The 24541-nt window shown below is 39.5% G+C and overlaps 3 protein-coding genes across 3 annotated transcripts; 1 reads left to right on the forward strand and 2 right to left on the reverse strand.

Annotated features, from left to right (window-relative positions):
• Positions 1–304: 304 nt before the first annotated feature.
• rbp4l (retinol binding protein 4, like) lies at positions 305–1148 on the reverse strand (the record flags this gene model as incomplete). The annotated part of the gene is made up of 4 exons (XM_079551982.1): positions 305–528; positions 608–720; positions 820–956; positions 1032–1148. 4 exons carry the CDS (start codon positions 1146–1148, stop codon positions 305–307), a joined length of 591 nt encoding a protein of 196 aa, XP_079408108.1.
• Positions 1149–5668: 4520 nt separating this feature from the next.
• On the forward strand, positions 5669–11628 carry LOC306983195 (rod cGMP-specific 3',5'-cyclic phosphodiesterase subunit beta-like; the record flags this gene model as incomplete). The annotated part of the gene is made up of 23 exons (XM_079582968.1): positions 5669–5827; positions 5967–6278; positions 6909–7061; positions 7264–7353; positions 7440–7580; positions 7816–7890; positions 8500–8564; positions 8676–8742; positions 8821–8868; positions 8946–9095; positions 9184–9327; positions 9424–9489; positions 9559–9708; positions 9802–9909; positions 9996–10105; positions 10255–10342; positions 10441–10541; positions 10630–10737; positions 10811–10874; positions 10952–11026; positions 11113–11196; positions 11293–11446; positions 11585–11628. 23 exons carry the CDS (start codon positions 5669–5671, stop codon positions 11626–11628), a joined length of 2556 nt encoding a protein of 851 aa, XP_079439094.1.
• Positions 11629–14558: 2930 nt separating this feature from the next.
• Positions 14559–23976, reverse strand: fyb1b (FYN binding protein 1 b). Its single transcript, XM_079552250.1, has 18 exons — positions 23914–23976; positions 22010–22952; positions 19521–19620; positions 19367–19443; positions 19167–19189; positions 18997–19055; positions 17715–17847; positions 17468–17627; positions 17267–17363; positions 17168–17187; positions 17030–17099; positions 16671–16757; positions 15777–15821; positions 15481–15553; positions 15244–15406; positions 15119–15152; positions 15011–15042; positions 14559–14879 (listed from the first exon to the last, which is right to left on the reverse strand). The coding sequence occupies exons 1-18, from the start codon at positions 23935–23937 to the stop codon at positions 14857–14859; spliced, it is 2163 nt and encodes a 720-aa protein (XP_079408376.1). The 5' UTR covers positions 23938–23976; the 3' UTR covers positions 14559–14856.
• Between the last annotated feature and the right edge of the window lie 565 nt (positions 23977–24541).

The following is a 24541-nucleotide window of genomic DNA, read 5'->3' on the forward strand; positions in this document are numbered from 1 at the left end:
GAATCAGTAATCAAGTAATTAAGATGGTACCTGTATTAACGGTACTAAAGTCTCTACATCCATGAGCACTGTGTAACTATTGTGTCGGATATTTCCATTCATCACACACTGATAGATTATAAAAAATACTTTTATTATTGACCCAAAATGCAGTGACAATTATTAACTTCTTGTTTTGACCAATTTGGCGTGACAGTAATTCAAATAACAAAACACGATGGACATGAATCCCAGCAGTCCAGTGTAAAGGAGTCGCTCTCTCACACAAAATGTCTCATTCGCTCAGGCCTCCGCAGCCCTTTGTTTAGCAGGCTCCGGACTGCAGCACAGGCTGGAACTGTCCCGCCATGCAGATCTCGTCCTGCTTCTGGCGGACAACGCGCTGGATGGCCGGGGGCAGGCCGCGGGGGTTCCGGGAGAACACAATCGCATATCCATCCTCGCAGGAGCCGTCATCTTTCAGGGTGCGGCAAGCATAGGTGATGGCATAGTTGTCATAGTCGGTGTCAATAACCCAGTAGTTGTCCCCTGGGGTAAGATAAACACAGTGTTAGGCGTTCAAAGCGGGACACGCGACAAAGAGAATGAAAGAAAGATTATTACTGACCTCCGCTGGACAGGTAGCTGGCAAGGCCTTGGTAGTTCATGAACATTTTGCCAGGCATAGTAGGATCCGGGACAGAGTACTGAGCCGCCATGTCAGCACACACAACCCAGAAACTAAATAACAAAGCACAATTATTACAAATGTGCAATACTGACAATATCCATTACTATTTTTTAAACCTTTTTACTGATAGACAGAACACTGACACTCACCCAAAGAGAGTGACCCGTCCCTTAGAGGAGGCCGTCATGCTGCCGTCATCATCAATGGTGTACTCAGCTGAGATGTTGTCCTGAAGGAACAGGCCCTCGGGATCCTTCTTCTGAAGAGCGTACCATTTCCCTGCGTACTATAGGGCAAGCACAACCACCGTCAGCGCCTCCGTTTAACATCGCAGCTGAGCTTTGTTTTGTTTTTTACTCACTCTCTTTGGGTCAAAATCCTGCTTGACAGTGAAGCTGTCCACAACGCAGGACGCGGACAGGGCGCCCTCCACAAAGGCCAGCAGCACCAGGAGCAGAGGCAGTTTGGAGGATGCCATTCTGTCAGAAACAGAGCGTTCTTTATTTCCAAAATAACATCAAACCATGCGGGAAAGATAAATCACCACGTTTTAAGCTTGAATAAGAGTCAGAATTGTAGTAATCTTCGTCACGCATGCTGATCATTTAGATCATTTCTAAATAAAAAGTTCTTACCTTGTTTATTTGAGAGGGTTCAGACGCACAGGCAGGTCGTCTTGAGTGTGAGCCTTTATATACACCCAACACAGACAAGCTTACGGCTGATTTTCATTGCTTGGGACTAAATAAGGTGCTTAAATCTAAAAGTAATCCTGTTGGGTCAAAATCCTAACTGTAATCTGGCTTCTGCTTTCACACTTGCCCAAGACTTACTATGAAAACAATTAGTCCTTTATGTAACAAGTTCACATGATCAGGACAAAACTGGCAAATAATGTATTTATGACACGGCATCATTTGTAACTTGAACAGATTTTGATGAGAATGTCAAGGAACAATTGTTTTAAATATTGCATCGAGAACATTGAGGATAACATGCCACGTGCCACACGGGCACAGAGGCACATGTGCAGGATGAAAATAACAAGCCTTTTTGTTTGGGTTTTAGTATAATTCTCTAACAACTAAATCCGTATAGTGATTAAGGTGCAGCCTCAGAGATTACACACCTGAGCTACAGTGTTCAGTGTCACATGAAATATCCCTGGCTCAGACACAGAGGGAACACTTGTATCTTTCATTGCAAAGAACTGCTAATATAGAAAACTGGTTAATTTCCCACCATACTGAGGTCATCCTTTTTAATGTTTAATGTAGAGTAGTTTAGTGCAGTTGTTTGAGAAGTAGTTCCCAGACATTTTACCAGGCAAAATAAAGGTCAAAAACAGATTACAAACTAATTATCAGAATCTACATTGTTATTCGGAAACTACATTTATAATGGCGCCTTCAAAAAAAGAATGTGCAGTCACAGAATCACATTTACTTTGCGACAATGTCACAAAATCCAGCATTGTATTTATGAATTGGGTTTTATCTTTTCACAATCAAACTTTATGACAAAATATGATAAATGTACACATTTTAGTATACAAGACTTTTTCCTGTAAAGAGTGGGGCGTTGGCAACTGCTGCTGAAAGCATTATCAATTATTTACAACCAGTGTTGGTGTTTTGAAAATAAAAAGAAAAAAATGAAAAATTGAAAAAGGGTCCTGAAGGGTTCTCTTGATTGTTGGAAGAATTATGCAGTATGTAACTAAATACATGCATAGTTACTCATTTTTTCACCTTCATTTGTGAGTATTTAGAATACAGTTACTTTCCAAAAATCAAAGGAGTACATCACAGTATTCAATCATTAGATTTTGGTTTCATATTTTACAACATTATTATGAAAGAACTTTTAAAAATGACCTGTGTTTCTGCTTAAAATGAAATAAAGATTTAAAAAGCCTTGTGCCGCAATTCATACAAATAATGTTTTTGAATTCCTAATGATGGTAATAAATTGTGCGCTGTATTTATACATTAATATAATGCAAATCACTGTGAAAATATTCTAAGTATTCAGAATACCATATACTGACTGGACCTAGACACGGAATATGTTACAAAATACATTTTAGGCAAGTATTCAGTATTCTGTAATCGTACTAAATACAATCACAAAGTATTCTCCCCAACTCTGATTACACATAATTGATGTAATGTAGTTTAGAAGCTCCTGGATGAGGTGTTATCACTGCTTGCATGATAATACACACTGTGCTGTGTGCTGACATGTAGAGACTGTTGTTGACAGCGAACACAACAGCGTCACAGAGTTCATCACCTCCAGGTGTAAACACTGTAAACTGCAGCATCAGTTCAGACACAGAGCATGAACCAAGCCAGACAGCTGATCTATTTTCTACCCACTGACTGGGCTCATTCTAATCCAATATAAAAATAGTCCACTCTCAAGAGCTGAGATCAGCGCTCGACATTAACACTAACCGACTGGTTGGTAGATTTTAGAAACTGTTAGTAAAGTCCACAGTAGATGTGTAGATGTGGATGTGTGGATATCTCCTATCCTGCATGGACCACTACAAATCTAATAGAAAAGAAAATGGGTTAGGGTTAATTCGATTCATTTATATATAAAAAAAAGGCAATCTAGATATTTTGTGTTTTGACTTCTTGTTTTAGAACTATAATGTCCAAACTAGGCCTAGGCCTAGTTATATATATATTAGTTATATATATATATATATATATATATATATATTACAACTTTACAAAAAAAGATAAAAATAAAAAATAAAAAAAATTCAAGCTACATTTTCTCATTTCTACATTTTCACATTGGTCATAACAAGCCTTATCACTGCTATCAGTAAGTTACTTGTCCATTTACCCAATATTTATGTTGTTGTTTTTTAGTCACCAACAGAGGCCATAAAGATGACGGTCCTTGATATTAATCCTTTGTTCCCTCTTTTCCAAACAGCCCTGATTTATCATAAATCTGTATTACAACCAAACTAAACCTGACCACACTAGACCCTGCACTGCTGCACAAACTTAAACTGTACATCATGTTATAAAGACTAATCCAGTCTCCCTTTGCCTTCATTGGACCGATATGGTGCTGATGTGCATGTGTTCATTTTACTCCCTCACATCTGTGCTGTGATCGGCAGCCTCTTCATCAATGTTGAATAATGATCTCATACACTGATCTTCATGATGAACATGATCTGTTTGATTGGTCTAAAGCTAAAGTAAACAACAGTAATCTCATACTTGTGAGCCCAAGTGGGGTCATACCTTACCTGTTTCACCACAGCAGGCCGGAACATAAATTCTGTAACTTTGTAAAGTTATATGGCTTGCTGCTTCAGTTGTTGTTATCCTAACGTTAAGCCTTATTTATGGGTGTTGCGCCATCTTGTGGCGTACTGAAGTAGTTCACCTTCTACAAAACCTAAAAGCTTGTCATGAAGTTGTAAATTTGAGGGGTTAAACCATAGGCTAAACTGTGAAATTGTTGGCTACTCACGTTGTTCAATTGTGTAACTTGATTTCATTTTTCGTGATATTAATTGTAGTAAATTGCCACACATTCAGTTATTTCTGTCAGGAGCCATGTTGAGCTTAAACTAATTCACACCTCACAGTCACTTCCTGGTTCTTCTATCAAATACATTTCCTGAGGAGCTATTCCCTCTCCTTACTGCCGACCTACAGATAAGTAACACTTATTCACAGATGTGAGTATTACCAGTATCTACACAGAGGTCTATGCTAATCTTCTTCTGCACATTCTGTGACTAGATTAGCACCAGTTCAGCCTGACTGTTTCAGAACAATTATGCAAATGCTACAACTTCTTTCAATGACACCCAGCTCACTCACAGCCAACAGTATTAAAGAGGCTCTTATAGTAGAAGCAGATTATCTATCCGACCTTTTGGTCAGGGAAGGAAGCCTTAATTTAGATTGGAGATAGCCTATGCCCAGGGTCAAGGGTCATCAACTTTTTTCAGACCAAGTTGACCCCAACAGACACACACTCATTCAGTGTATCAAGAATTTCATTTGTGATCTTGCAGTGTAATAATTCTAAATGTATTAGTAGATAGTCCAGGTCTAGTAAGGACAAATTATATCCAATGCGAACAAATGAATATGTGGCATGCTCATATTTACTTTATTTTCACCAGTACCTGTAAGGTGTGAGGAGCCAATGAAATAGTTTAAGTCCGGAGATAATAAGTGACTATCCAAACCAAATAAGTAACTAAGTAAGTGCGTTATGTCATTGTGCAACCGTACAACAAAACTGTGTTCAGGTGTTAGTCCTGAGCCGCTGCCACTGAGCAGTGCCACCACTATGGGCCAACCTGTTTTTAGAGATTGGGGCACACAAAGGAAACGTGGCTGCCTTCAGTGCTCCTCTGATCCTCTGAAACGGTGCAGCGCCTCCTGGGCTTGTCCCTGTAATAAGGCTTATACCAGACACTCGTTTAATAAGAGCTCGCATGCTGTGCTTGGACAAGTCTACAAACTGAATATGATTTGGCACGACGTGGGCCAGTGAGGTTAGCACAGGCTCAGAAAAGGCCTGGAAATTAAATTGTATTTGACATGCCAATTGAGTTAGGTACATGACAGCCACAAGGCCATAATCACAGTGTCCATAGTAACCCGTACTGAATGATCAGCTGACATGTTTAACATAGGTAGATCAGTGCTCACCTTCAACACTATCTGCTGATGACAAAGGGATTGTCAAGACTCCTCCTGCTCCTTAGGGCTGTCACTCACTAGTCCACTCAGCACACTGGGAGGCAATTAAGTGCATGCACTAATGGACTAATATTGGCTTTACTCAAAGGAATATTAAATCGCTACTATATGCAGATGATTTTTTTGGAGATTTGGGGAAGAGGTTTGGAGGTAGCAGAGTTGGATCAACTGGAATATTGCCACTGAAGGAGCACAGGGCAAAGACAGTTCAAAGAGTTCAAAGAAGGAGTTCAGTGGCAGCATGGGGGCAAAAAAAGAAGATGTGGAAAAGTTTCTCCATGGCAACCCTGCATTTGCCAAGCAGTATTTTGGCAAAAAGATGGGTGCAGGCTTCATTTCAAAGGCGTCTGGACTTCCTGACAACCAGGTGGACTTCAGCAATTTTCAGGATCTCTCTCAGGTAAACAATGCCTCCATTCTACACAAATGTTTTTTTACGTGCAACACAAAATGTATTTTTTTTTTTGTTATTTAGTCTATAAATGTCCATACTATAATTATATCCCAGCATTAACCTATCTGTGCTTTCACTTTCAAAGCTGGAAGAGGGCAAAATCATGTACGAGGTCATCACAGACATGCAGGAAAATGTCAATATGGAAAAAGTGATGTTCAAAATACTGAAGAGGATAAGTGCTCTGATCCATGCCGACCGATGCAGCTTGTTCATGTATCGACAAAGGAACGGCATTGGGGAGTTGGCCACCAGGCTGTTTAACGTGAATGCCAAATCTCAGCTGGACGACTGTGTGGTTCCTCCGGACTCAGAGATTGTCTATCCCTTGGACATGGGTATTGTTGGCCATGTGGCTCAGACAAAGAAGACAGTCAATGTCAAAAATGCTTTAGAGGTAAGACTCAAAGTTATCTTGATGTTTAGAGACTATAATTATGCCCACCCCAGAAGACGTATTTCAGTGCTATAACTTTAGAAAGTAGATAAAATGGCGTAGGCTTCTCAGGAATTTAATTAATAATAGATCCAAGCACCTGCATAACCAGATAAAAGGTATTGAATGCCACTCACAAGTTATTAATGAACATTATGTTGCACAGAATATGTGGATGAGTAAATCCTGTATCAGACATAATCCATTTATTTCAATATCCCTTGGGCCTTTGCTTCAGCTCAGGATTAGACACCCCTGGCATTTGCACAGCATTGAGCACAATATAAACCCGATCAAAATCACTTCCCTATAGGACGCCTAGTGGCTCACTTAAAGCAACCATGTTGAATTCTTATTATTTGTTGTGTTTCTCACTTAACATCTGCTGAATGTACTTGACTGTGGTGCTTGGTAGATATACAAGCTACTGTGGCTTGCCTGTTCTTTCCTGCAATTCTCTATCAATTCTCGGCAGACGACTCTAATACACATGAAATTAATAAAATCATGGTTATTACATCTGTTTGCCAGCCCCAATGTCATCCCCGTTTGTTATATCCAACCTTAATATCGATATCCTTGCTGTTTCAGAACCAGTACTTCAGCTCATTTGTGGATGATCTCACTGAGTACAAGACCAACAACGTTTTGGCAACACCCATCCTCAACGGCAAAGACATGGTGGCAGTGATCATGGCTCTCAACAAGACCACGGGACCTCACTTCACTGATCAGGACGAAGATGTGAGACACAATAACACGCACAGCAAAGGGACATTATCATAAAGTTATTACACTACAACCTCTATTAGTTAGACTTAAGTACAACACACAAGAGGTTTATATTGTATGTCTTATCACTATGAGGCGATATGAAAGCACGTAATTACTGGTTAATGTCGTTATAGCATTCTGTTAAACTCTTCAAACCGTTTTCTTTCTGCAGCTTTTTTTAAAGTATCTGAAAATTGCTTCTTTGAACTTGAAAATCTTCCACCTCAGTTACCTTCACAATTGTGAGACGCGTAAGGGAATGGTAGGTATTTCATTTCTAGAATCCAATATTAACCACGTCACTGTAAACTGATGCACTGGCAATAAAAAGGTTGTCTTTTTTTGTAGATGCTGCTGTGGTCTGCCAACAAGGTGTTTGAAGAACTGACAGATATCGAGCGGCAGTTTCACAAAGCCTTGTACACCGTCCGAGCCTACCTCAACTGTGACCGCTACTCTGTGGGTTTACTAGACATGACCAAAGAGAAGGTGAGTCCATTCATATTCACAAACAACGTACAATCAATATTATAGTGTAGCATCGAAACACTGGAGCTTTGTGATTGGGAACACGAACCGTCCAAGCATATAGTCATTCAGTACAATACAATAATGCAGATATGTAGTATGGTAACACAGTATTTTCAATTGGCAAATAGAGCCAAAGTATGTATTTATTTTGCACAGTATATAACAGAGCGTCCACATACACTTGTCTTTGTAGGAATTCTTTGATGTTTGGCCAGTGCTGATGGGAGAGCAGCCGCCTTACTCTGGCCCTGTCACACCTGATGGAAGGGTAAATATATCTTCTTACATTAGGGCTACAACAACTTGTTTAAATAATGACAACAAAGTAAAAACTGACATAATCCTTTAAAAAAAAATGCAAATATGTATTCATTTCATACATTTGGCATCAGCTTTCTCTTCCTCTTATTTACTCTTTTCACCCAACCAATTAATTGGACAAAAACAGCAGCAACATAAGCGCCACTGCAGGTGTCGTAGCATGTTGCGTTTTTTTACTCATTAATTGTCCGTGAGAGTAAATACTACGCTGACAGAAAAGACAAAGGGAGAGAGGGATATTGTTCATCCAATTACACAATAGAGATCATTTCACTCAAACTTGGCTGTAAACACACTGCTAAAGTGGCGCTAGCCTGCAGTTTTAGCCTTGCCCGTTAGCCTGTTAGCTTCTTCTTCGTGATTCCATTAGTGTGAAATGGTGACTCCGACCCGAAGGCAGGGAAGTTGCAATTGTGGTTTTCTGGGCAGAGACACCAGGAGGAGATGAATCATCCCATTAACACGTGTATTACTCCCAGAGGGACTACGGAAAGGATATATTAACATAAACAAGTTACTTATTCCTGCTTTAAGTCCATTTATGTGTTCTCTCTAGGAAGTTATCTTTTATAAACTAATTGACTACATCCTGCATGGAAAAGAAGACATCAAAGTCATACCGTAAGTCAAAAGCCAACTAAGCTACATAGTTAATTTTAGTCAACAATGGAAAAACTAACTATGCAAGGCACCTCTCGTGGTATTGTGTTGATTATCCATGTTTTCAATCAGAAATCCAACTCCAGACCACTGGGCTTTGAGCAGTGGTCTCCCTACGTACGTTGCAGAGAGTGGTTTTGTAAGTTTAATTTCAAACCCCTCCATATTTTGATTTTTCCCTTTTTGCTCTGATTATGCTCTTTTACTGTGACATTAGATCTGTAACATCATGAATGCCGCTGCAGATGAGACATTTAAATTCCAGGTAGGATACGGCCTGCTATAAGAAATTATACAGTTATAACAAAGTGTACCGACTTTTTTTTTTTTTCAATCCTCCAGACTGAGGCTCTTGATGACAGCGGTTGGACCATCAAGAACGTTCTCTCGCTGCCAATTGTCAACAAAAAAGAAGAGATTGTCGGCGTGGCCACGTTCTACAACCGGAAAGATGGAAAGCCTTTTGATGATCACGATGAACAGCTCATGGAGGTAACGAACATCAAGCATGTCTCAAATGTTGCTTCATATTTGTTATGTGTTTACAATCTTGTACCTTCCTGTGTTCCTGACTCTGCAGGCGCTGACACAGTTTTTGGGATGGTCTGCCTTAAACACAGATACTTACGACAAAATGAACAAGCTAGAAAACCGTAAGGAGATTGCTCAGGACATGGTGCTCTATCATGTTAAATGCCGTAATGATGAGATCCAGAACATCCTCGTAAGAATTCATCCCTTACAGTAGTGCATTGCCATTTCTTACATTGTGTGCTCAAATATTCGGACCAGGTTTGATGTATCATTATCTTTTTGACAGAACACCCAAGAGGTTTTCGGATGTGAGCCCAGCGAGTGTGAAGAGGAGGAACTTTTACAAATCCTGGTATTACAAAGATTCATGTACGCTTTAAAACAATGTGAAACACTTTACACTGATGCCCTTCGTTTGTAGAAAAAGGACCTGCCGCCACTAATCAAGAAGTTTGAGATCTATGCGTTTCACTTCTCCGATTTGATCTGCACCGAGATGGAGCTGGTGAAGTGTGGGATCCAGATGTACTATGAGGTCGGAGTGGTCAAGAAGTTTCAGGTCCCGCAGGAGGTAGGCAGTTCAAATCTGTATATGTGCCTGTAATATAAGCCACTGTGCAAGTGTTTTATAGAAGATATAATACGTTTTTAAATGTGATTCTAGGTGCTGGTCCGTTTTATGTACTCAGTTAGTAAAGGCTACAGAAAAATCACCTACCACAACTGGCGTCACGGCTTCAATGTGGGGCAGACCATGTTCACACTTCTGACGGTAATGAAATATCATTTAGGAATTCATTCATTTCTCAATGTTCTGTACAATAAGTGAACTAGGTGACGCTCTCTTTTAAAAACTAGACAGGAAATCTGAAGCGATATTACACCGACTTAGAAGTGATGGCCATGATCACAGCAGGGTTCCTCCATGATATTGATCACAGAGGAACCAACAACTTGTACCAAGTCAAGTAAGACAGATTTTCATTTGTTTGACCTTAAAACAGGATTACAAGACCGGAAACCTTAACTGTTTTATTTATTAAAGTACATTGTTTTAAACTAAAGTACATCACCTTTTTTGTGTGAAAGATGAATCAATGTTTTTTTTTTATGGTAGGTCAGGCAACCCTTTGGCAAAACTACACGGCTCCTCTATATTGGAGCGACACCATCTAGAGTTTGGAAAATTTATTTTGTCCCAAGAGGTGAGAAAAGATGCAGAAAAAACAAATCATGCATTGTTTTGTACAATCAAATCTTGTTAACAGTTATGCTGACTTGTTTCTGCTTGTTTTGTTGGCAGTCACTGAATATCTACCAGAACCTGAACAGGCGTCAGTCTGAGCATGTGATTCACCTCATGGACATTGCAATCATTGCCACTGACCTGGCTCTGTACTTCAAGTCAGTTGACACATTACATTCTACAACACATTAGAGTATTTACAAATGGAAAAAAAAAATCAATAAATAAAACTATTTTTCGATACAGGAAGCGAACCATGTTTCAGAAAATTGTGGACCTGTCTAAAACATATGAGGACGAGAAGAAGTGGGTGGACTTCATGTCATTGGAGACAACACGGAAAGAGATAGTAATGTATGTGCAATAACATACATGTCTCTGCAGATGTGTAGACACATTTCTTACATTGAAGTCTGTGACATTTCAGGGCCATGATGATGACTGCATGTGATCTATCAGCCATCGCCAAACCATGGGAGGTGCAGAGTAAGGTGAGAGACCCAAACAAACAGCTCAACAATACCTAAAGCGGTCCATGAATGATGAGATACTATCATTTGTTTCTTAGGTGGCTCTCTTTGTTGCGGAAGAGTTCTGGGAGCAGGGTGATTTGGAAAGAACTGTACTTGAACAGCAACCAATTGTAAGATTTCAGCGACATGCTTTTTCAGCACTGATGTTGCTTCGAAATGGTTAAATTCACAGAGACTCTTTGCTGTTTGTCTCTAGCCAATGATGGACAGGAATAAAGCAGCTGATCTCCCCAAGCTTCAGTGCGGTTTCATAGATTTTGTCTGCACATTTGTGTATAAGGTAATATAAAATGCTTATCACACAATAAGGTCATACAAGAGACATCTATTGACTCGCTTTTTTGTGTAACTGTTTTTTTTTTTCTTTTTATACCAGGAATTTTCTCGTTTTCATCCTCAAATCCAGCCAATGTTTGACGGAATCACAAACAACAGGAAAGAGTGGAATGCTAGAAAGGAGGAATATGAGGCTAAACTAAAAGCCATCGAAGATGAAAAGGCTGCAAAACAGGCTGCTGCTGCCAGTAAAGGTATTTATAATTACCAAGCTCAACTGCATTATACATTTAAGCTACATTTTTATCCTGTGGCATTTGCATATAGTGATTCCCGCTTCATAATTAACCATGTACAAGGTTAATGAGAATTGTGTCTTCTTTGCTGACTAGCTCCTGACAACTCCGGAGGCTCTAAAACCTGCTGTGTTTGCTAAAGGAGGTCGCACCTGCCAATGTGGAAAACAGCCAACAGTCCAGAAACCAAGAGCAGGGAACCAGGCGTGGGGAAAACGCAATCAAAGAAACTCCCTGCACACCCGCTCTACATGAGAATGACTAGACTTTCTTTGACTTTATATTGATGGTTGATCAATAATTACGTAACATCTGATTAAGATGAGACTTACTATTTGCTTAGTGTAGAAGCAACAATGTGACTGGTTGCTCTAGGCGTCCAAATGTACTTCAAAAGGTTTGTATTGGGTGCTCTTGAAACGGCGATCAAAAAAAGGCATAAAGGGCGGCAAACTCAAGCACTCTAAACTAAAAATGTAGGTAAGTAAGTGCTTTATTTGTCATTGTACAAGCGTAAGCACCGTAGCACCCAGAGGACGCCTGGCTGGCTGCCTTCAGTCTCCTCTGATCCTCTGAAACGGTGCAGCGCCTCCTGGGTTTGTTCCTGTTTCAGAGCGTGGTGTCCTGCACTGGTCAGCTCCTCCTCTTTCTTCTGCCTCCTGCACCTCCCTACGCTCCACAACAGTCTTTCACCATCCTCTGGGAAGAGCTTAGCAGTTAATCTGTATTATGCTCCAGTGAACGTCTATTAGCCTGAACAATAGAAGGCATGTGTGGCTTAGCTGTGAGTCTCGCCTGGATACCTCCTTGTTTGTCCCTTTTTTGTTTCCTGTAGCTCCTCTTGCTGCAGGTGTGAGCTGCACAAGAAGGTCGTAAATGAGCTCATATGTCTTTGGAGTGTCTGGGTTTGCCTCCTTTTTATACTATGTGTTGTGATTATTAGTTAATTTGAGCCTTTAGATGTCTAAGTAGATCAGTTAATATCTGTGCGTCGTCATACAATTTTATTACTTTTACTTTAGTGCAAAACTGTAAATATCAGGTGTTTAAAAGCTCTAGTTGTACTTATGTCACTTATGTATTAAAATGACCAGGTCTTCCAGTCAAATAAGATTTACTTATTTACTACTGAAGTCAGTTTGCTTTAACACCATGTAGAGCCAAATGTAGATAGTGATGAGACAATAAGCTCAGAGTTTGTGCAGAACAGTGGAACACTGCATAATCTGTAGCTAAAAATGATGCCTTTATTTGTAAATACAATACACTGTATGTAGGCGACAACAGGTTAATGCAAATGTTTATTCAAAATCTAAAATATTTACTTAATAGTATGGTCATGAATTTTTATTTTTACTAAACAGCTTCCTGAATATAAAAAAGTTGTGTTGTAATTATTATTATTTATTTTTTAGAGGAGCATGTCTCCAGGAACTTAATTGAACATCATTCAAAATGGGGGGATGTGTAGTACATGTGTAATGAAAGTCAAAATACTATATGAATTTATATAACTTCATTATTAGGTAGATTTCATGAATATTGATGGAGAAAACATGAAGTGATTTCAGTGAAAAGATCATTTTCCAGTTTTGTACCACTTAATGATTAGATAGAATTTCTCATGTTTCAATCACAAAGGAGTTAATAAGTAAATGATATATTTGGCTTTTTGTAGAGGCATTTTGTAAGATATGCAAGGACACAATGTTTCCCTCATTAAAATCTTTGAAATGGTTTTGGAAAAGAATAACCATCTAAACACGCAGGAAACAAGACTGATCAATGAATGTAGTCTACGCAATACTGGACATTGTGAGAAGTTATTATAAATAAATGTACCTGCAGTATTTTGGAGTGTGCAGTGTTGATCACAATAAAGCAAATGTATTTTTCTAGTGTGCCTGAAATAATTGTATAGACCAATACTATAATGCTATAAAAACAAGTTTTATAAACAATTATGATTATATGAAATAGCGGGTGAGAAAGTAATACCCATTACATAGTGTAAGTAATGACGTTACACAACATAGAGTTGGCTACTCAAGGATTCCTTCTGTCCACACAGCATTTTCTACAACAGGTCTGTGACCTCAATCCAGGGATTGCTGCTTAACTAGGCCAGGATTACAACAGCATTCCCTCCAGAAGCTCATCTTCTACTGAAGGACAGTAGTAGACACATTCTGGTAATGACAATACATGTGTTGTTCACACATTACACTAGACTCCTCTGGAAGAACAAAACCCATCAATTAAAAAATGTACAAATATATACATATTTTTTTCATTGCTCTGCGATATACGCCACCAGAGCAGAAAGAAACAAAAATGTTGATAAAAAAAAAAATTGCTGAAGCCGCATTTTAGGTATAAGTTCAATCTACACTGTTTATTAGTACATTTCACTGTAAACTCTGAGTGTAAAGGCTACTCAATAAAAAAAAGTCAAATTGAGACATGTCATCTGACATAAATAACACATAAATTGCCTTAATTAAAGGCATATAGATCAAAGGTCAATAGCGATTTATTGCATCCATTACATTATTACCGTAAAAGGTTCTGTTTTAATGAGAAAAGTTTCTGTTTTTCGAAAAGGTTTCTGTTTAATAAGTTTATTTTTTGTTTTTAATTAAAGTTTCTGTTTTTGTCGTGGTCGTAAGTCACAAAATCCAACCAAGAAAAAAAGTTTTTCCCGAGTTGTGAGTGACATGATAAAATTAAAAGGAGTCATTATGTCCTCACTACTCTTATACAAAAAAATACAAACATAAAAACAGGGACTTCTAGTACAGCAAAATCTTAAATACAATTGTGTAAGTAGCGTAAGTTCTGGTAACAAACAAACTATTAGCAAATTAAATCAGCCTCCAGCAAAATCCCCTGAAAAAAGTAAAACACTTTTTGACGCTCACTGACGTTTGTTTTTACAAGCCATCTGAATCGGCTTACACTTGTATTGCGCTTTACAAGCCTGTATTAACAAGTTTCTCAAAGCGCTACACTGTGTTCATTATTCATTCACTCCATACTCGGTGGTGGTAAGATGTTGTTTGTAGCCACAGCTGCCCTGGGGTAGACTGGAGGAAGCGAAGCAGCCAGTCTGTGCCATTGGCCCCTCCGACCAACACCACCAACCACTCACTCACAACATTCATTCTGGCCTATTGTACATGTTTTTACCAAAAGATAAAGCAGAGTTCGGAGAGTAGAATGAAACAAATATCTCAATTTGGCACTTATGTAAGGAGGCTGACGAAAAATGCAAAACATTATGGCAGAAAACAACAACAACAACAACAACAACAGCAACAACATCAACAACAACATAATAACAGTTAAAACTGTTCCCTTTAGGTTTCTCAGTCGTTATCGTAGATGCAATCTGAAAATAAATGAAACGATTGTTATTATTTATACAAACAGACATTGGATGATGAAAAGTAGTCTTTTGGTAATGTACTCTGTCCTGTACTGCACTATATTTACTGATGTAGCCTACTGGAAAAGACCTACCATCTCCAATGTCATCATAGATATCTCCATCACTGCAAGAACAAAACACAGACGTCAAGTAAAAGGCCAATTTATCTAAATGTATTTGGTCTTGGTGTTTGTACTCACTCTGTAACAACATAACTGGTCGATACATAACCAACTGTCAATTAAAAAAAACATATACATAAATAATACATATAGATATACACACATAAGTATAATTTAAAAGTTGAATGTAGTACCACACTCACATTTGCCATCTTCATTTCTACAGATGAACTTGTTATCGACGGCCCGAACAATGACGTCCAGTTTCTCCCCTGATTTGAGGGGCAGCTCTTTGCCACTCCACTTCTTGTTGGTCAGATTTGGGATGATGGTCACCTGATGCAGCACTTTGATCTCACCTTCAAACTAAAACGACAGGTAATGCATGCTCGTTTTTCTTTTACAAACTTTTGTACTGCAGTCTATTTTTTTTGACCAACCTTAAACTTCTTTCTGAACTCCTTCTCTTCTTTCTCGAACTTCTTCTGCTTCTTCGGATCAATCTTTGGAGCGCTTCAAAGAGCAATAAATAAGAAATAAGAAAGTTATTTTAGTTAATTTCACTAAAACAGTTTTGTTGCCCAATTTACAAAATCCCAATATGATGTACCTGATAGTCTGAGTGTCCACATCATCGTACACCTCCTCATCTATATCGCCTCCCATATCTGTGAAACATGCATAAGGTCAAAAGTCCACTTTATCCCCCTCTTTCCTTGGAGCATGTTATTAGTGCTTTGGTTTACCTGAGTCTCTCAAAAACGGACTTGGTGTGGGCAATCTGCAAGAATCAAAACTCATGAACATACTGTTTTACATAAATGTACTGGTTTATTCATTAAGGGGGTCATTTATCAAGACAGCTGCCAAATAGCCAGTGCAAGCTGGAAAATATAATATAGCTTAATTTAGGAAAGTTGCCTCTAATTTACCATTTGAAACAGCATGTGTTATATTAGTTATATTACTTCTTCTTCTTCTTCTTTTATCAGGCCAAATCTGTTCAGTTCATGAGAGAATGCTGCGTGAGTGAAATAACTCTGCTGTGGATCCTTTAGCTCGAGCTACTCCTTTTGCACATGAGCGTTTGGTAAATAACCCCCTTTCAGTGTCAATGATGATCACCATTAGTTGATTAGTTTTTAGTTAGTTTTTAGACAAAGCATGCCATGATTTTTCAAATATATATCAATTTAATCTGGATGTAACATGAAAAATATGAAATGAATCAATTATTCAGTTTGAATTTGAGTGGTTAAAAGTGCATTATGTAATATTTTATCGAGATGAAAAAGTTGATATATTTCAGTAACCCAGCGGCTGTATGAGTGGTTAGCATGGCGCCTATACTTTCCATCTCGGCGGTTTCAGGGAGCAATCATTTTTAGGGTTTGTAGTAGGTTTTCACTGCTGCATTCAGAAAACCAACCCGAAACCCTAAAGCAATTGCTCTGGGAGCTTCCTAGAGGCCACTGTGATAGAGTAAAGGCACCATGCTGGCACCCAAACAGCTGCGGGGTCACAAAAAGCACAAAAACAAACTTATATCAACCAAAAACTACATAATGCACCTTTACGTGGGCAGATTAATATGTTTTTAAAAAAGGTCTTACTACGGCATTTATTTTACACTTTAGTGCTGGGGGCCCGTCTGCCCCGCTCAAGCATCCACTGGAAGACTCGTGGCTTCATGGGAGACTGACTTGGGTCTGAGGGACTGAACAGCCAAGCATCAACACGGTTTCCCTATAGGCTTTATAGCAGGGGTGTCCAAACTATGGCCCAATTTCTTGTTAACCCTCAGGTACCCTTCCACTTAGCCCGAATCACCATAATATGTTGGACTCTTTACTCCAGGTTTAAATCATATCTTTTATCTAGAAGCACCTTTGTATATAATAATATAATAAACAGTTTGGACACCCCTGGACTGTACTCTGTGGACTCGTAGGGCATATCATTTCAATGTACTGTTTTGCATGTTCATACCTAGCATCTTGGCTTGGATCGACATCATCGTATATGTCGTCTCCATCCCCAGGGAGTGGAGGAAGAGCCACTGCAGACAAACGTGCCCAGTAAAGTATGAGTAAATAAACAGAAAGTTATTGAAATGTCTCACCATACCTCTTCCTCCTTTGGTTTTACTGTCAAAAACAACAGAAGACATTTGTAAAGGCTCCATTGAGGATTAACTATTATACTATTGTTTAAAAGCAAGTTCACCTCTGTTCTGCTGGTGCCATATCAACGTCATCATAGACCTCTTGCTGCTTTAGAGCGTTATAGTCAATATCCACCAATGATATCTGCACATAGCCAACTAAAAAAAGAAAATGAGTTTACACAGTATTTTGGTAAAAGGAAATAAAACTAAAATAAAAATGTAAACGTTTTTAAAGGCTAGACTCTAAAGTAGAAACCCACTCGATCCGTCCTCTGTTCGGCCCAACCACTTGCCCTCTGGGTTGCCCTGAATGCGGATGATGTCCAGTGAGTCTCCCTGCTTCAGACTGAGGTCAGTCTTATTGCCTTTAAAGTCCATACGAGCCTTTCCTTTTTGAAGAACCTCTAACGGACCATCCAGCTGGAGACACATTTTGAAAAACATTGTACTAAAATACAATGGAGAACGCACCGGCCAGTCCTTTTTAATATGTGCTTTTTCACTTACTTTAAACTTCTTCTTAGCCTCTTGTTCTTTCTTTTCTCGTTCCTTCTGCTCCTTTTTGTCCGCCTCCAAGCGTTTTTTCTCTGCTTTGTCGTCTTTCTCTTTCTTCTTCTCTCGTTTTTGATCAGCTGCTTCCCTTTAAAGAAAAAAGTGTCATTTGTTTATACATTTGAATAACACAAGCAAAATAACAAATCAACTACAATTGTAGTCTTGTCAAACAACCACTAGGGGGAACTATGACTCAACACATAACCAAACACTGAAGATCATAACAACTAACCCAGTGTCTAATCAAGTGATTTGTAAACAGAGTAGTAGAATTAGAATAGAAACAGAATAGAATTTCCTATAAAACCTTATACACTGCACTGTATCAGTAGATTTCCTTACAATTAGGGCTGCAACTAACAATTATTTTGTAATCGATTAATCTATCGACTATTTTTACGATTAATCGATTAGTCGCTTGGCTATGAATGGTGTAGGATTTTTTTTTTTTTTTTTATCACATAAATCTTAAGTGGATCCGCTTGAGGACGTGTTGATGGAGTAAACGTAAAGTAAATGTTTGGAGGCTCTTGGTGCTAATTCTGCTTCTGATTAACCTCTTAACTCCCGCCTGAATCGAGAGCATTTTCTCCAGTTCAGCTTTACCCAAATCCTGTAGGCCAGTGTAACACCTCATTTGAAAGCTAAGACCTACAAAACTAAATTGATCTTTTTCCTCACATCATCAGATTTTTTTTCATCACTTTTTCGGGTTTTTTTTGTCCATTTTTTGTCACTTTTTTGTCACTTTTTCGTCCATTTTTTCTCAATTTTTCGTCAAATTTTTCTCACTTTTTTGTCAAATTTATGAACATTTTTTGTACATTTTTTGTCACTTTTTCATCCTTTTTTGCGTCTCAGTTTTGTTGCTATTTTCACACCTTTCTTCCAGAAGCTTTTGGATTGGGGTAAAGCTGGAGAAAATGTGCTCGGTTCAGGTGGGAGTTAAGGGGTTAAATACTACATTTTCATGTAATTTTTGCTCTATTTGAGTCTCTGTGAACCAGAAAACGACTAATCGATTACTAAAATAGTTGTCGACTATTTTAATAATCGATTAGTCGTAGATTAATCGATTAGTTGTTTCAGCCCTACTTACAATCAGTACAGTTTCAAAGATTTTCCAAAAAATGTTTTACAATAAAAACACCTAAAACTACAAGTGAATCCAAATCTGCAACGGCATAGTCCCACCACTGCAACAGTAGGGAAAAAAAGTATCACAATCTTTTACCATCTCTCATCAAGGTCCTCATACATTTCACCATCTTCGTCATCGCTGTCATTCTTTCCCTACGTCAAAAGATACAAAGTCATATCGAAAACAGTTTACTTTAAACTGGCTGTTTGTATTTGCCAATCCTTCGTTTGACCAATGAAAGAATATCCTTTGGAACATCTCACCTTTAACATTTGGCTTGGATGAACTGCAGAGAAAAGAAATATTAGGAACAGTGACAAGTATCATGTAACTATACAACACTGCATTGTGGTTTCACTATTACTTTTGTTTTCACGTGTTAAAATTGCACTAAACAGACACAACAGTTATAGGAACTGTTGTGCGCTGTGAGACACACAGAGAGAAAGCAGTGGCAGCAAACCTGGTGGTAAAGGTGGAGGCGCCGCGGTCAGTCCATCCACATCGTCATAAAAGTCTTCCGTTTCCTCTGTGTGATTTCTGAAACGACACTTGTTGAAAGCTTGTGTTTTCTTTTATGAATCATGTGTTTCTGGGTTGTGGTTAGTGTGACTTACATTATTCCTGGGTGTCTTGGGGGCAAACTTGGAACAGCAGGCGGTGCAGGGGTCACACGGTTGCTTGGGTGAGAGGGTGAAGGCGGAGTGATGGTTTTCCCTGGAGATTTAACAGCAAACACATAGAGAATATAGGCTGTAATTGGTATAGTAGCGATGTCAGATGTGGTCTATTATGGCAAGTGGCAATTGGTCTTTCGCAAAAGCCCCGTCCCTTTAAGAAATGGCAGCTATAGCAATGGCAAGATGTGGTTTGGCATCTGTCATAGTGAGGGAGACGGCCGTGTTAGTGACTCTTGTTGGTGCAATACCAGCGTGGGATCGTCTATCAGGGGTGCCTGCGCCAGAACACTTTTGTTGGCCCGCCAGGACTTTTGTGCCGCATCTGTTTAATAGGCTACCAACTCTCTCCCATTCATTCTCAATGGTAAATATGGATGCAGTACACTTTTTGGCCACCAAAGACAAATTGGGGGCACTGTTTCACTCCTTTCGCAAAGTTAAGGACACACTGTTGTAGTGTCTTGGTGTTTATCAATCACAGAGCGTTGTAGCGTCAACGTTCCCAGTTTTTCAACTCTTATTGCAAAGGCTGTTGACATCAACAAAGGTACATGTTAAAAATTGACTCATAAAAGAATTTAAGCTGGAATGGCACTTTCAAAATGATCAAATGTGGCATTTTATTTGAGGTAATGAATGAATGAGGTAAAGTCACTGTAGGTGGGCTACTGTATAAGACTGTGTTTTGCACTATATTGATACAATTGTTGATTTTGTTCAACTAAAACTAGGATTTCGCCATAGTTAACATTTGTTTTAATGTAACATGTTATTTGCGTATAGCCTCAAATGCAAATATATACCAAAAAGTGATAATAGTTAACTATAATTATTTGCAGTTATATGTGTTTCACGCTTGATATCACAGTGTTTGGCCCGTGACCCACTGGCACTTTTTCATTTTGACCCTCGGAGACAAAAGGTTTGGGCACCCCTGGTCTAGATTGAGGCAAAATGGGTTGCAATGTGCAGTGGAGGAAAATATACTGTTTGAAATATGCAAGAAAAGGTGTGAGAGCTACTTTAAGAGCAAACACAGCACTCATAGACGCAGATGTATGTTTTTCCCAACCAAAAAAAGTAATTCATTTTAAAAAATAGGCGAGCATGAGAATCAATCTTGCAAACTCTTAAATCCCAGCAAGTCCTGATCTAATAAGGTTTGCTTTACTTCAGTTTGCTTGTGTATGTCCCGACTCTGACTAGACTCAATCGGTGGTTCTGCAGTGAGTCTGGATGAGACGGCCTCTTATCGAAAGTAACCCTTCCAGATATTCCAGCTCCAGAAATTGATTTTTTTTTTTTTGACAATGTCCAGCAATGACAGCTCATGAAACTCTTGGGAAAGAACAAGAGTATTAGCTTGCTGCAAATGTTAGCAGCCAGTGCTTGTTTATCGGCTTTGAAAGGGAAGAAACAGGTCCCGCTCCATTAGTTTCTATGTGAGGACATCTGGGGAATGTCGCAACGGTTGCTCTGAGGTATGTTTGGACAATGACCGTCTTGGGGCGGGGCTTCGTGAAAGTTCCATTGTTGTGGTCTGTTCTGCAATTGGTGAATAAATTACATTTTCCGGAATATTTATACCAAAATATTATTGCCTATTTCTGTCCATACTTACTTCCTTTTGAAACAATGTATGCTAATGTGGATCAGTGAAGACTTTTGTATTTCACTGTGCGAGTGGCCAGGCCCGGAACTACAGGGGTGCAAAAGGGTGCATTGCAACCTCATTTTGAAATGTTTGCACCCTCAGTTTTAATGGCATCCCAATGTATTTTAATGGCGAGAAACTCTATTTGCGCCCTTTTGAAACTCAAATGCACCCTCAGTCAGTTTGTCCTGAGCCAGTGCGGCGAGTGGCTTTACCGTTTCACACTGTTGACAGGTGTGAAGTTTTGCAAAAGGAAAATGTACTTTATATAGCTAAGTAAGAGGAAATCCAAGCTGTCACATGGTTTTGCATTGGCCAAACAATTTTCCACTTGTATTAAAAGGCAAAGAATGCATTGCATTGCATTGCAAGTAAATGTGTGAGGGCAGATGTTTTGGGGCCTGTTGGCTCACATGTGTGCTCCAAATGTTGCTCTGCACTATATATAGTTACCAGAGTTTCTCAAATTGTGGTGGGGGTGCGACTTCCTGAGTCCTAATTTTCTTATGTCTAAACTAACTAAACAATCTATCTATCTGTCACACCTGCAAAAGATGTTTGGGTAAAGTGGAGTCATGCAAAAGGATTTGCACTTTTAAAAGTTGCATATGTCTCCCTTACTAGAATTATTGTTTGTATAAATCAGGGCTATATGTAGGTCAGACCAACCATATGCAGTTCTGTCTTTTCTTTAAAATAAAATACAATAAGAACTTAATTGATTGAAAAAATGTTTGGTCGGGTCCTTTGCTTTGCTCTGCTTTGTTCTTACCTTCAGCTTGTGCTTCAGACTCTTTCTTAAAAACTTCCAGGTTGACTTTTGGAGGTCGATTTGGTTTCCCTGGAGCGGGACCCAGAGCCAAACTGTTGGGGAGAAGGTTCTTCTTGGGTGCTGAGGGGTCGTCATCCTTAATGTGAGGGGAGGGCTTTTTCACACTGGGCTTCTTACTGGGATGAGGTTTGGGTGGGGGAATGTTGTTAGAGACATTTGTCGGCAGCTTGTTGACCACACTTGGCTTCACGCCACTGTCCGGTTGCTCTGGTGGGTCTTTGTTGAACAGGTTCTGAGCCGTCCTGAAGTTGGACGGCTTCACAGCCGCATTTACAGGAAGTGTGGGTTTGTTTGCAGTGTCTGTGATCACTTCTGCCTTTCCCTCAATTTGCTGTTGTTGTAGTTTGAAAAAGTTGTTGTTAGGTTTGAGCATTACTGGGGGTATTTTCGGCACAGATGGCGATGCTGATGGTATGGAGTCCTGCTTGACCCAGGTGGGTTTGGTGCTGATCACTGAGGGTTTTGGAGAGGCAGGTTTGGGGTCAGACCCTGTGACATATGGCTTGTTAAGCGGAGCTTTAGGCTCTGCCATTTGTGAAAAAGGTGGTTTTGACTGTGACGTATGTTTGAGGATGGGCTTGTTCACCTCCCCCTGAGAGTTAGCAAACACACTAGCCAGTGCTTTGGTTCTGTTTACATCTTGGACCACTGGGTCACTGTTAGAGACCAGAGAGTTTTTAAGAAAAGAGGGTTTAGGAGGAACAGATGACCCACAGCCTGGTGGACCATCTGACACTGGCCTCTTCATGTGCATGGCCTGCCCTGACAGCGTGGGACGTAGTGGTGGTTTGTGATGTCCCGTACTAGCAGAAGGGGCTTCTTCATCATTTGAAGCATTGGCCTGAAAGCGAGCCAACATGGCCCTCACATCACCCTTTTTCTCCTGAAATAAACAGCAAACAATGTCATTAATGTATTGGCCGACAGGTAGCCACACCCAATGCAATAAATGAAGCTAAAGAGGCGCCATACAAGGCAGTGCAGATAAGAGTAGCAGGGGGACTCTTTGAACATGTGAAAGTGACAATGCATACCAACTTAAAATGCCTCTCTCGCTCTCATCACAATCCTAATGTAGAAGTATTACAACAGCAATAGAAAATATAAACAAGACAAAATCTAAAGTGTAGTTGCAGGAACGCATGGCCTTATCATACTGTATATCACATGGTGAAGTCATGAGATGAGGACAGTGTGTGAAATTAGGGGAAAAGAAACAATTCAAAGTTCCCTCATTGTGGTTCTTTTTTTTCTTCTTCAACCACAGAAAACTAAAATTACTCAATATGTTCCTTCCCAAATGAGTTGCGACAAGTGCTTCTCAAAATATCGGTGTTGCTGCAATTTGGTAAAAACCTGTCAATGCTGATATGTAAAGCAACACAGAGCAGTTCTCCAAAATGTCTGAGTGTGTAACTGTCACCCAACTCTTGCAAGTCCGTCATGCATATGTTGCACATATAGGTTTTTCCGTAGGGTACCACTGACTGTGCTGATTTGACCTCTTTCCGAACCAAGAGCAGCCACAGTCGCAGGTGATTTTAGTCCACTCAAGTGCCAGTAAGTGAAAGGAGGAATATAGCCTTCTGTTTAAAGCAATGAGGAACAACAGCAGGCTATAGTGTTTCACACATATTCAACTTCTACAAAGCAGCTCTGTTAAACTTTAGACAGTATTTTACATTCTGTTTAAGGAAATGAAAAGTTTTATACAGATCATTCACTGTGTACAATTGCATCACTAAATTAAGTAAGTAAGCAAGTTAATCTAACACTCTGTAATTATAAAACAGCTTTCTCATGATTAGTTTCATTTTTGGCTTTACCTGCTACTTTGCACTCACCATTATGCCCGGAGCCTCTGCCATGTCCAACAAAATCCCTCAGGATAAACCACTCATGCACTGGTCTTCTTTACTGTAAGAATTAATTCCGTTCGTCCATCCAAGTGAAGTCTGTCTGAGTAGAAATGAATAGAAAAAAAAATCCACAGCTATCCACCTCTTCGTTCAGTTTTGCTAAATGTATCTGTGTACAGAGTATCACCACCACTGGCTACTTCCTCTCTTCTCTGTGTCAGCTATGTATGTGTGTGTATGTGTGTGTGTGTGTGTGTGTGTGTGTGTGTGGGGGGGGGGGGGGGGTGTTGCTGTTATCTCTGGGGCCTGATCACATGGATTTGCCTATCCCAAGCAAACACCATGTACTTTCCGGCTGTACTTGCGCTCATAGGCCAAATAAAACAGCCGGGAGCGCTTCATATGTGTAATTATTACATGTTGGTTATTATTTGCTCATAGACTAAAGTGAACTTTTAAGGAAGTTAGAAAGAGTGCACATGCATGGGGTGCTCTAAAGCAGGGGTCACCAACCTTTTTAGAGGGATACAAGTAAAAATCTGTATATATATCCCAAAGGATTTATCAGCCATATCATCATCATCATTCCTGATTTTAAACCAATACTGAGTCA

Source organism: Gobius niger (genome assembly GCF_951799975.1).
Source record: "Gobius niger genome assembly, chromosome: 2".
Lineage (NCBI taxonomy): Eukaryota > Metazoa > Chordata > Actinopteri > Gobiiformes > Gobiidae > Gobius > Gobius niger.